The sequence below is a fragment of the Trachymyrmex septentrionalis genome, unplaced genomic scaffold, assembly GCF_001594115.1.
Source record: "Trachymyrmex septentrionalis isolate Tsep2-gDNA-1 unplaced genomic scaffold, Tsep1.0 scaffold289, whole genome shotgun sequence".
Taxonomy (NCBI): Eukaryota; Metazoa; Arthropoda; class Insecta; order Hymenoptera; family Formicidae; genus Trachymyrmex; species Trachymyrmex septentrionalis.
Window position 1 is genome coordinate 187,820 of NW_017305450.1, and position 13,418 is coordinate 201,237.

The 13,418-nt window shown below is 44.1% G+C and overlaps 1 protein-coding gene across 1 annotated transcript; it reads right to left on the reverse strand.

Annotated features, from left to right (window-relative positions):
• Nucleotides 1-1,489: 1,489 nt before the first annotated feature.
• LOC108749276 lies at nt 1,490-2,014 on the reverse strand. Its single transcript, XM_018487856.1, has one exon. The coding sequence runs from the start codon at nt 2,012-2,014 to the stop codon at nt 1,490-1,492; it is 525 nt and encodes a 174-aa protein (XP_018343358.1).
• Nucleotides 2,015-13,418: the final 11,404 nt, after the last annotated feature.

A 13,418-nucleotide genomic window follows, 5' to 3' on the forward strand; every position in this document is an offset into this window, starting at 1 on the left:
ACTGATCCCACCAATGGCCAGGTGGTCCCTATGATTTCTTTTTCTTTGAGTTATCGTAGTGGATCCATTTTTCATCACTAGTGACTACACGGTGCAAAAAACCCTTTCGTTTATGCCTGGCAAGCAGCATTTCACATGTGAAAAATCGGCGTTCAACGTTTCTCGGCTTCAGTTCATATGGAACCCAATTTCCTTGCTTTTGAATCATTCCCAACGATTTTAAGCGATGTGAAATTGCTGGTTGAGTCACTCCTAATGTAAGTGCAAGTGCTTCTTGCGTTTGGCACGAATCTTCATCCAATAATGCTTCCAATTCCGCGTCATCGTACACTTTCGGCCTTCCGCTACGTTCTTTGTCTTCGACGTCAAATTCACCGTTCTTAAACTTTTGAAACCGCTCACGGCAACTTCTCTCACTTAAGGCAGCCTCACCATATGCTTCTACAAGCAATCGATGTGCCTCAGCTGCAGATTTCTTCAAATTAAAGAAGTAAATCAAAAGCTCCCGCAAATGATGCTTATTCGGCTCAAAACTCGACATTTTCGCATGAAAAAAGATATAAGATGCTGATGCAAAATCGCTAATATTTCAAGGTTATGTTCTTGCCAGATATCCAACTTTTTTTTTTATTTGCGTAGGAGAAAAAATCTTCGCAGCGCCCTCTCCCGAGGGGGACCCGCACCACTGGATGTGCCGGATTCGACCGCCCCGTGATCACGAGGATACACCGGAACGGCCGCCTACCGACTAAAAAACTCCCCCTGGTCCAAGCAATACCTCAAGGCATAAGTGGGAGCACCCCGGAACCGCTTACAGACATTACGTCAGGGTGCCCCCGAAATGCTCGCGGGATGGCTTCCACCGCACATGCGGGAACGCCTATTTATTAGGTGTACAAAAAAGTTCTGAGCTTTAGATTTGATACAACCGAAATAACAATTTAAATTTTATATATCTTCCCGCCCTTTTGGGGTTTTAAAACAGTAACATTTAACCTCCTGAAATGCGATACGGTTTGGCGTTTGATGCACATAACCTCAAAAATCAGTAGTGTTCACGATGGCAATTACAAAAGAGCATATTCGATTTTCCATCCACTTCGCGTTTCATCTGAAGAAAAATGCTGCTGAAGCCACTGAAATGATTTGTGCTGCATATGGAGAGAACGCTGTAAGTCATGCAACATGCAAAAGGTGGTATCAAAAGTTTCGCCAAGGAGATTTCAGTCTTAAAGATGAATCGCGTGCTGGACGCCCTGAAAAGATTGAAACGGACGAATTGCAAGCACTGCTGGATATAAACTCTGCGCAAACTGAAAAGGAGCTTGCAGAACAGCTTGGCGTTACGCAGCAAGCCATTTCCGTACGATTACATACGATAAAAGTATACGATTACATACGAAAAAGCTCAGAACTTTTTTGTACACCTAATATATAACTGAAACGCTAAATATATATACAATATTTACATAAGTACTTATTCTAACCGCTACGAGAAGTCAGAGCCCCACAAGAGAGATGGCGGCACAAGTGGATGTACCACCCGGGCCCTCCGATCCCTCCTACGGTCCCTCTCTGCTCTCTCCTTCGCTCTCATGACGACTTCGCAAAACCGCGCGAAAGCCGTCCACGCTACATAAGAGCCCATGATGGCCTCGATCACCCGAGCGTACTCTCGGTTTAGATCTAGATCCAGACCGAGAGTCGCGAACAAGTTCTCCCTCTCCGCATCCCACGAGGGACAGCGAAGGAGGGTGTGCACACCATTGTCTATCGCCGCCCGGCAGTGTCGGCAAATCGGTGACTCACTTTTCCTGATTTCGTGCAGGTACGCCTCAAAACACCCGTGACCCATAATGACTTGGGTCATTCTGTACGTGAGGCCACCGTGAGCCCTCGCCATCCAAGCGCTTTTCCTTCCCACGAGAGCCCCTCGGACCGCAGGTCCAGGTTGCCCGCGGAAGCTCCTCCAGCCGTTTCCTCCATCTAGCGATGGACCTACACAACTCATCATCCCGGATATGGCTCATCGCTTTGGGAACGACAAAACCATCCCGTTCAATGAGAAACTTCGCCTCAGATACGACCGCCTGAGCCGATCGGCCAGTAAATCAAATGGGACCAGCTTCGCCAGCAACAAAGATGCTTCGTACGAGACGGTCCTGTAGCTTCGGATAATTCGAAGCGCCAGCTGCCTCTGCAGCCTCGTCGCAGCACGCCGAGTGACCCCGTCAATCGCGATCGCTTGTGCCCAGACAGGGGCTCCGTATAGAACGACCGACATTACAACAGTCGCGTACACCCTCCGCCTGCACTCTCCCAGGCCACCGATATTGACCGTTAACCTGCCCAGGGACGCCGCCATGCCCAGGGCCTTAGGGACGAGACGCCGAAAATATTCCCTAAAGGTCCATCTTGAGTCCAAGACCAAGCCCAAATATTTCATCGAGCTCTTTACCTCGATCTCCATATTTCCAATACGTAGGCTCGCACGTGGCACCTCCCGCGCAAAAGCCACAGCCTCCGTCTTTTTTATGGACACCTTCAAGCCCAGGCATTCAATCGCCCTCACTACGACGGTTGCCCCCAATTCAGCCCTGACAACCGCCTCGCGGAAAGACGGACCCCTCACAACCAAAAGAGTGTCGTCCGCGTAACAAATCAACGAGCACCCACCGGCAGACCGATACGCAAGACAGAATCGTATTCAATATTCCACAGGGTTGGTCCTAAGACCGAACCCTGCGGAACGCCGCACCTCATAGAGGACTCTACGTACCGGTCGTCCCTATCGATGTAGGATAGCCACTTGTAGGACGCGCCGGAGGTACCCCGGAACCCCCTTCTCCACAAGGGCCCTCCTGATGACCGGCCACGGGAGGGAGTTGAAAGCATTGGCTATGTCAAATGACACAGCCAATACCACGCCCCCGTTCCGCACCGCGTCATCCACGATCAATACGGAGTCTCCTGATCGCGTCTATCGTCGACCTGTTTGGTCGGAAACCGTATTGAGCCTCCGCGATATCCCTGAACGCGTCCAAATAACGCACAAGACGGATACATATGATCCTCTCGAAGAGCTTGCCCGCCTCGCTCAACAGGCAGATCGGCCTGTACGATGAGGGAGCGAGGTCAGGCTTGCCGGGCTTCTTTAAGGGGGGAACCTCATGTAAAATGAAATTTTTTAGCCATTTTATTTTTTTGCTTAAATTGATAGGAAATTTCCTCAAAAATACGAGAAAAAAAGTTAGAAAGTGATCCGAGAGGTCCTTGTACTTTATTTTCAAAAGAAAGTAAACAGTCGAATTGGGCGAAGCACTCAAATAGTCGAGCGCTCGTCGGACAATCGGCCTTTCGGTTCCTTTGTAATAAAATTTGACTTGGCTGTGTTAGTTTTTTATGCTATCTTACAGTTTGAAGAAGAGGAGGGTCTACTCTATGGCCCTGGAATCGCAGATTAGCAAAAAACTGTGGTAAGTTAGAACGAATTACGAATTTTTTCACGATTTTTCTATTACTCAAACTTTAAACGCGTTTTTCTCGAAACGCAAAATTTCGCACGCCGTGCAACGTAGCTCAAAAACTAATCATTCGATCTTTATGAAATTTGGTATAGAAATTCTATAGATATTTGACCTCAGCATGACGAGCTCCGATTTTTATTTTTTTTATTTAAAACATTGTTATTAACAATTGTTTATAAAAGAAAATCCTTTTTTTTTTCAAAACTTCGCCATTTTTGTAAATTTGCAAATTTTAATAAAAAGGGACCGTCATGCTGAGCGTTTTTGCATAAATTAAAGAACCCATTTTGTATTTTTTGTTTCAGATCATTTTTGTGACCTGTATGCTGCACGGCGCATTTTCAAGACGCTGTTTTCAAGCCGCCATTGCACCGTTTTATTCTTAACGATTAGTCTTAAAAAAATATTTTCTTTCAATATTATAACGTAAATAAATTGTGCCTTAAATTGCAAATTAATCTACGCATTACATTTTTCAAAAAAAATTCCTGAAAAACAGGCCATTTACATGAGGTTCCCCCCTTAACAGCATCAAGCGCGCCATTTTCCACGGCGCTGGAAATACACCCTCCCTGAGGCATGCCGTAAAGCAAGACGTCCACATTCGCGCAAGGACAATCGAGGTGTCCTTTACGAGTCGGCCCGATATCCCGTCAGGGCCCGGAGCCTTACCAACATTTATCTTGGCAACAGCCACGGAAACCTCCTCCCCAGTCACAGCCAGGGCCTCGTCCCACCCAACGAGAGAGGGATCCAGATCGAAATCCCCCGCCCACGGAAACAAGGCCCCAACCACGCCCCTCACCACTGCAGGAGGAAGGGACTCCACCAAACTAGACGTCCTACGCAGCTTGTCGAGGACGACGCGATACGGCATACCCCAGGGGTCCGCATCCAGCGTTTCGAGCAGACCCTGCCACAGAATCAGTTTCGATTTTCTGATCGCATTTCTAAGTAGTTTTTTCGCTTCGCGTAGACCGTCCCAGAGATTCCGAACCATTTCAGTATCCTGGTACTTACGACGCCGTCTCAGAATGCACCTTCGGACACGCACGCATCGAACGCGAAGATCCGCGATCTCTTCGTTCCACCAGTAGACCGATGGTCTACCGGCAGTTTTAAGACGCGGCATAGCGACATCTGAGATTTCTTTTAGCGCAGTGTCTATTCTATCGGCCAATTGGTCCGCCGACATGTCCCCCTGAGGAAGGGAAGACCATGCCTTCACGTTGGCCGCCGCGCACAACAAGTCTACATTGATCCTACGGACACACCACCGAGGGAAATGTTTTTCGGTTGCGACCCTTCTAAGCGGGCCCACTATCCGTTCTAGCACCTCCATGAACACATAACGGTGATCCGAGAGGGACTCGGTGTCCACCGCAACACGCCAGTTACAAATGTGCCTGGCGGCCGCAGCCGAGGTCCGCGAGAGGTCCACGCACGATACGCCCCTCGGATGCACGCACGTAGGCACGAACCCTTCGTTAAGAAGAATCCAGGCCAGCCGCCCAACGGGCTAGAGTTCTTCCTCTGCGATTGGATTCCCCCCGATCCCAAGCAGGAGACCGAGCATTAAAGTCATGGAGCACGAGTAGAGATTTGCGACTGTACACGCGCACCAAGATCACGATCACACAGACCTCTCTCGAACTCGGCATCCGGTAGATTGGGGGAGAAGTAGCAACTAAAAACCACTAATTCTCCCCACTCCACCGCGACAAAACCCTCTCCCCTGAAAAGAGGAGAACATGGCACATTCGAATACTGCCAAGCCAGCGCAGCCATCGGCGGAACATCCGAAGAGAAGAGCCAACATCCGCCACGGATCGAATGCGGCTCCGAAACCGCCACGAGACCGAGTCTCTCCTCCCGCGCACACCCGCGCGATTAAATCCTGCGCAGGTCTTGATCTGTTCACATTTATTTGTCCAATGCTAACCATTGGACGTGTCCATCGATATCCCCTCCTCCACAAGGGGAACACTTTCCGCCGCAAGAACACTCGGCTCTACATGTTCGTTACGCACTACGTCCCTGTCCTTGTCACCCGACCCAGCAGCCACGGTCGCACGCACCGGACTGTTGTAGGGAATACATCCTTCCCCTCCAGCCCTATGCCCAGCCGGGAGGTTTCTGGCCACGCAGACGGGACAGTGAGGTGAAGCCCGACAACGAACGGCCGTGTGCCCCTCCTCACCGCAGTTGAAGCACCCGCTACTCCTGTCTACAGTGTTCCTGCAGTTGGCTCTCGTATATCCGACCGCGAAACAACGGTAGCATTGCAACTTTCGTTTGGCCAGCGGTACCAATCGCACTCGCGACCAACCCACACGAAGTCCTCCGTCCCTTTGCAACAGATCCGCGCAAGTCTCAGGGTACTGCAACCACGCACTGTTTAGGCCGCCCCTACCGGGCCTCAGTGGGTCAACGCGAACGTCGTTCGGTAGCGCCTTTCCACGTGCCGCAACAGCCACCTTTATCCCCTCGGCCTCCACCGACTTGTCCAGATCGAGGAGACGAAACTCGGTCCTCCTGACCGGACGAATCACTCTCACTCCCTTTCGATCCTTGAAAAGGGAGTTGAATCTCTCTGCCAAGGAATCCGCTTTCGCTTCAGCGTCCTCTCCCGGATCTCCACCAGAAGACCATCAGTCTGCGTCCGCCTAATCCTAGTATCGGTGATGCCCAGTTCCTCCAGCGGAACACCGGTCCTCGCTTCACCCATTACGTCCGCATATGACGGACCTTCCTCGTCACAGCGGATCATAACAACTGCAGAGTTCCGCTTTCGGGTTCCCGCGCGGGCTGTCTTTTTGGGAGGACCCGTAGTTTTGGTCCCAGACTTGGGACGAGCCCGAGGATCTCTCCCGGAAACCGCCACCCTATCGCGAGTTTTCCGCGTAGCCATCGCATAAGACAGGTCTCTTCTCACCGTCCCAACAGCACTGGCACTGTCCGACTGTTACCGGCGCATTCGATACACGCGCGGGTAAGCCACCGCCACGATTGACAGTCACCTCTTTTCTCTTCTTCCTCCTTCTTCTTTTTCCCAAAACGATCACCCAAGGCTCACTCCTCTCGGGACCCGAGGAAGGAAGACAGTACGGATGATCCCCTGTCCGCGGATCAGCATCCTCCCGCACGATCCGACCCCTCACGTCAACCATTTTCCGCACAGATGAGTCCTCTAAAAGCGCCTTGGTGACTCCCCTCAACGCAGGGCGGCGCGCAGGAGGAATATCCCCAACCACGAGGAACACCCGCACCCAGAGGAGAGGCGCGTGAGGATCGGCCAGTTTCCCCACGCTCTCTCCCTCCTGTCGCTTAACAGCCATGAAGCTCCCTCCTCAAGATCTTGACCACCTCACGGAGACCATCTCTGTCTCTCTGGACTAACCCCATTTCTATCTTGAGTGCTTCCACTTCTTGCTCAAGCTGGTGACATCGTCCCTTCAATGTCCTCGCTGGCTCCTGAGTCCTGGCCAAGTTCGCCACCCTCGCCGCTAATAGCCTGTTTAGCCACCTCGACTCCAACAATGATCTTCCGACGAAAATCGCCCTTCATCGTCGACGTTTCTCGCTGCGCGCTACTTGCCTCGTCCAGAACTCGCAGAGCCTCCGTCATTATGGTGCTGGGAGATATCTCAGGAAACGCGTACGTCACGCTCTCAACGGCGGACTTCTGATTCGAGGTCAGGGAGTCATCTAAAGGATGCTCCTGTATCTTCCTTTTTTGCCAGCCTGCCCGTCTCTTTTAGTGATCTAGGAAGTCGGACTGATCCAGCATATCAACCTCGTAGACTTCCATACTCGTGGCACTCATTTTAGATAGGGATCTAGCCCCAGGAACGTTACTCCCCTTCGACTTGCGTCCTCTCTTTTTTCCTCGAATCACCTCGGCCGCACCCGCCGATGAGATCGAGTCCGTTGAGAAATCGGCTCCCCTCCCCGGGCTGTCGACCACCATCAGCGCATCCGATGTCTCGACAGCTGTAACCGGCGAATGCACGATGTCATCATCCACAACGCGCAATCTATGTTCACTGGGGAGACGCACATTACATACGACTCTGGGCCCGGGCCCCTTAGCACGAACATTGTCCTGGCTGTTCGCGATTAAATCGTCCTGACACTTTGAAGACTCACCAATAACAGGCGTCGGCAGAGTACCCGTAGCTTATACCGCTCAAGGAGTGTACTCCTCCCACACATGATGGGACCGGGAGTCCCGCACACACTCCAATCAACGATGCCCTCAGCAATAGCCGTATCGGCCGCGGAGCCCGCCGGCAACTCCGCGATTTGCCCCTCGCATGATTCCCCCGTAGGGGTCGATCGATAATCTATATTTATGATAATCTCATAAATATAGAGCACTCTGTTGACACACTCATGTAGAATACGCTCACAGCGAAAAGATGGGATGATACTTATCACCCTCGCCAAGCAATCTCCAGCACACCTCCAGGATAGGGAGCAGGCAGCAAAACCGGAGGGCTAACCATCATCCTGGAGTATTTTTCCGTCGGAACTCCCACTGAGATAGATCCAAGTTCATCATAGGTCTCCGGCTGTCCTCCATGCCGGCGCCATCACGAGAGAGCTCAGAGAACTACATTATCACCTTCACACTTTTCACTTTTAACTTCGAATAGTCAGTAACAACGGTTTATTCACATATACACACATTATTTACACACTATATACAAAGTTTTCAAAGTCCGTCTATGCAATCTCAACAGTTATTAGCGTTCGTGCGCTCCCCACTTGGCCGCTGTTGGATGATTCACCCATTACCCATTCATCTCGTGACCGCGCACCTCTACCACGAGACAGGGGAACCTTTTATTTTTAGAGGGCTCAGCTCGACATCCGAGAAGTCGGGTGCAATCTCGGACGCTCGGTCTCTTCCATGGTGCAAGGAAAGGGATTACGAGAGCTCAGGCACCGCGGGTTCGCTAAATCCGTAGCGGAATCATATCGAGATGCGACCGAAGAGATCGGACCGCATCCGAGATGATCCCACCCCCTGCGGGGAAATGTCCAACCTTACGATATGACGTTTTACAGCTGACAATTTTAACTATAACATACTGGTAGCGCCATTGTTTGTCAAACGGCGGAAACTTATTTATACTCCCAATATTTTTATTAAATACCTCTTTTTATTGATAGCCCCTTCTTGTTACTTATTATTATAAGATTATTTTTATTCGTTATTATCAATCATTAATTTTTTCAACACCGACAAATAAAAGAATGGAAAATGATCATACATATGATTCATATAATGTATGTAAATTTTATTAAATAAGAGAAAATTCTATATTCGATAAAATCGAATCTTAGTGCTTAAATATTTCTGTGTAAATTTATATACATTATACGAGGGGGGACCCAAAAAAAACGGGAATTTCGTCATAACTTCTTTATTTCTCAATATTTTAACACCAAATTTTAATCACCTTCAAAGTATTCGCCATTGACCACAACGCACTTCTCCAAACGATTCTTCCATTGTTCAAAACAGTTTTTAAATTCACTCATCGGGATGTCCTTTAAGCCTTCCAGCGATTTTTGTTTCACCTCCTCCACAGTGGCAAAACGCTTTCCTTTCATATTCCTTTTGAATTTGGGGAACAAAAAGAAGTCACAGGGGGCTAGATCCGGTGAGTATGGGGGGTGGACAATTGGTGTCATGGCGTTTTTGGTCAAAAATTGCTTCACGGAAAGGGCGGTGTGGGCCGGCGCGTTGTCATGATGGAAGAACCAGTCGCCTGTGCGCCAAAGATCTGCCCTTTTCTTCCGGATACTCTCCCTCAATCTTTTCAAAACCTCCAAGTAGAACTTCTGGTTGACAGTTTGACCCGGGGGAACGAACTCCGCGTGCACAACACCTCTGCAATCGAAGAAACAACAGGAAACAAAATTTCACAGCCGCGCGTTGTTCTCGACAATCTGCCATTACGTTTTCGCCGAAATGTAAAAAGTTGTTTTACTAAAAAAAATCTCACAAGCGAACCGATGCACTCACAGCGACACAACTTCGCACATTGACGCAGGTGGCGTGACACTAACGGACATGTGGTCAAACAATAGGTTCCCCCACTCTCCCTCCCCACCACAGCGTAATTCCCGGAACTTATGGGTCCCCCCTCGTACATATATAATTCTTCAAACCCTGCGCCGAAATCTTTCTCGAAACGCAATCATAAAATATCACTTAAAATTGATAAGCAAATTATAAATTTTTGATAGTAATAAGTTTTAAGGATATTAATAATCTGATGTTAATGAAAATCTTAAATTTATGAATAATTTCCTGCTAAAAATATTACGTCAAAAAAGATTTAAGTGCGCGATTTGCAGAATTAGATATGCACAGAAATATTCAAACATTAGATCTAACAGTAGAACCAGAAAGTTAACTAGAAAGATGTTCTTTAGAATCTTCTGCATCACAAGATTTTTTCATCTCTACATCATCAATTATTCGACATCGTGATAAAAATTATATTTCCACTTCTAGAAAAAAACAAAAATTGGAATCGGACGAAATCGAAAAATCAATTCTGCCGCAATTATAGATAAACTACAAGAACAAATTCCAAACAGATAAACGATTTTAAATAAAAGCGAAAAGGATACAAAAGATAAGTTTGCAGACCTTATAGTTACAGAATTAAGAAACATGTCAGAAAGGAAACGTAAGCAAAAGAAAAGAAAAATAATGGATATTTTATGAAATTAAAGATATATAAAAAAATATTTTCTATTTATATTATAAATGTCAATGGATGTTATATGGTATTAAATTAAAAAAGTTAAGATTTTTTTTTTATTAATATTATTATAAAAGATATGTGCAATTTGTTGAAAGAAAAGTAATAATACTAGGCTGATATATTAAGAGACTGATGTATGATATGTAATAAGAAATTAATTCTGTTAATTTATGTTGTTATTAAATATTGATTTGCTTTTCAGTATATAAAAGCTGTCTTTTTCTGTCTGTTTCTGTTACGGGTCTCTTTTTACATATTTATATTGCCATTACATATTTATATTTCTCCTTTTAAAGTTAAAATCAAGTTTATCTCGCTTTTTATATGTTTGACTACTGTGGCTTGATGAACACTGCATAGTTGAATGTTTGGAATATATATTATACATTATTTTCTCTCTCGTACTATTTTTTACCTCTATACAATTTTGAACGATAAAAGATGATACAATATCAACAAAATGATACAATATCGAAAAAGATAAAAAGAAAAAAATAATGACGGGAAAGACTGAAGGTACTAAAGGTATTCTGATCTGGATTCACACATACCAATGAAATATTATTAACAGAATAAAATGTATCGATTGTATCTACGATGTAACTTTAAATTATTATCAGTGTATACACCTTCTGTTCTATGTTGTTGGGCCTTTATTCTGTAATTCGTAACACAAATTTTGTTATCGTTATAACATCGTTACCCAGCTTTTTTATTACGGTAAAAAAGCTGCGCAATGACGTTATAACGATAACAAAACTTGCGTTAAGAGTTACAGAATAGCTCTGTTGATATCGTAAATTGAATAGACATAATATTGTTACATAATTTATTGTATTATTTATATAATTAGTAGTATACATATGTATTTAGGAATATAAATTTTATTTGATACATTTTGAAAAATTAAGGATTTTTAAATATTTTAAATGTATATGCGCATACCAAAAAGCCTTGTACATATTTTACATGCAATTTAAAATATACATGTTATACAAATTGTTATTTTTCAAAAAAATTATCCTACTGTGATATTTCCTTTTTTAAAATGAGCAGTTATTTTTTCGTTTAATAAAAATATTTAAAAATAATCTTAAGTACTCTACAGAGAGAGAAAGTATATGTAAATTATATATTGTGATCAAAATAATGGAAGAAGCTTTTGAAAAAAATCTGAAAAAAATAATATTACGAGACTGATATATAATAAAGTTAATATGAAAAAAATTACTTCTGCATTGATTTACCTTTACATTCTATCACAGTTTTGTCCTGTTCTTACATATTCATATTGCCATAGTATTTCTTCTTCTGAAGTAAAAAAATAATCTGCGATCTTTATCTTGTTGTTCATATGCTTGAATTGTGATTCGACGAGCATTGCATGATTGAATATTTTGAATATGTACATCATTTTCTCTCCAAGCACCGTTAATTACATCTCTATTATTATGTTACTTTTAGTATCAGTAAAGTTAGGAGAACAATAAAATCTATGATAGACTGTTGTTCTTCAAAACACTTTTCACTTTTTAAAAAATTATGAAGGCTGTACTCAAGATTATTTTATCAACAGTGTTAGGATGCATGCATATAGGTTTATGTAATACTCTCCAACAAAAAACTAAAATCCCAAATGCATTCTCTATTGTCTTTCGTGCACGTGATAATCTATATTTAAATATTTTTTGTTTTTATTTAAGTTTCTTCCTGAGTAAGGTCTTAGATTCATTAATAAAGGAAACTCTTCATCTTCAATAAAAAAATATTTAAGCTGTTTCATTACTTCCTAGCAATTTTTCTTTTTTTCTCAGCACATTTAATTTTTGTGTTCTTAACATATTTCCGAATTCAGATTCATAAAATATACCTGCATCATTTTAACTTCCATACGAATCAATATCGACTAAAATAAATTTATAATTTGAATCATAAGCAGCCATTAATACTACATTAAAGTTTTTTTATAATTGTGATATAAACTGTCAGATTATGGAGGAGCTTGAATAACGCAATGTTTGCCATCAAATAAATTCAAACAATTTGGAAAATTCCACTTCTCAAAATTACACTAATTCGCATATAATCTGCTTCAGATGGTGGCTGTAATTTAGGACAGGTATTTAGGAAATAAAACAATATATAATCGAAATAGCTTCAGTTGTTTCTTTTATAATAGCACACGTGCTGTCGATTCTCCAATACAGTATGGTATGGTAGTGCTGGATAGTATGTGATCCCCAGTAGCTAAATATCTAAAATAATAATTAATTTATTGGGAGTATAAATAAGTTTCCGCCGTTTGACAAACAATGGCGCTACCAGTATGTTATAGTTAAAATTGTCAGCTGTAAAACGTCATATCGTAAGGTTGGACATCTGGCAAGAACATAACCTTGAAATATTAGCGATTTTGCATCAGCATCTTATATCTTTTTTCGTGCGAAAATGTCGAGTTTTGAGCCGAATAAGCATCATTTGCGGGAGCTTTTGATTTACTTCTTTAATTTGAAGAAATCTGCAGCTGAGGCACATCGATTGCTTGTAGAAGCATATGGTGAGGCTGCCTTAAGTGAGAGAAGTTGCCGTGAGTGGTTTCAAAAGTTTAAGAACGGTGAATTTGACGTCGAAGACAAAGAACGTAGCGGAAGGCCGAAAGTGTACGAAGACGCGGAATTGGAAGCATTATTGGATGAAGATTCGTGCCAAACGCAAGAAGCACTTGCACTTACATTAGGAGTGACTCAACCAGCAATTTCACATCGCTTAAAATCGTTGGGAATGATTCAAAAGCAAGGAAATTGGGTTCCATATGAACTGAAGCCGAGAAACGTTGAACGCCGATTTTTCACATGTGAAATGCTGCTTGCCAGGCATAAACGAAAGGGTTTTTTGCACCGTGTAGTCACTAGTGATGAAAAATGGATCCACTACGATAACTCAAAGAAGAAGAAATCATGGGGACCATGGGAAAAAAATATTTTTTCAAAGATATGTGTTCAATTAGATAATAGTACAACATATTAAAGAACATATACCTGAGTGTTAAAGACAAGCGTAGTTCAGGTGGCAGAGCTCTCCAGTTTTGTTTTTCAAGTTTTGG

Bases quoted from the DNA above. Each gene is read 5' to 3' on its own strand.
- LOC108749276 (XM_018487856.1), bottom strand. From the start codon at position 2,014: ATGATGAGTTGTGTAGGTCCATCGCTAGATGGAGGAAACGGCTGGAGG.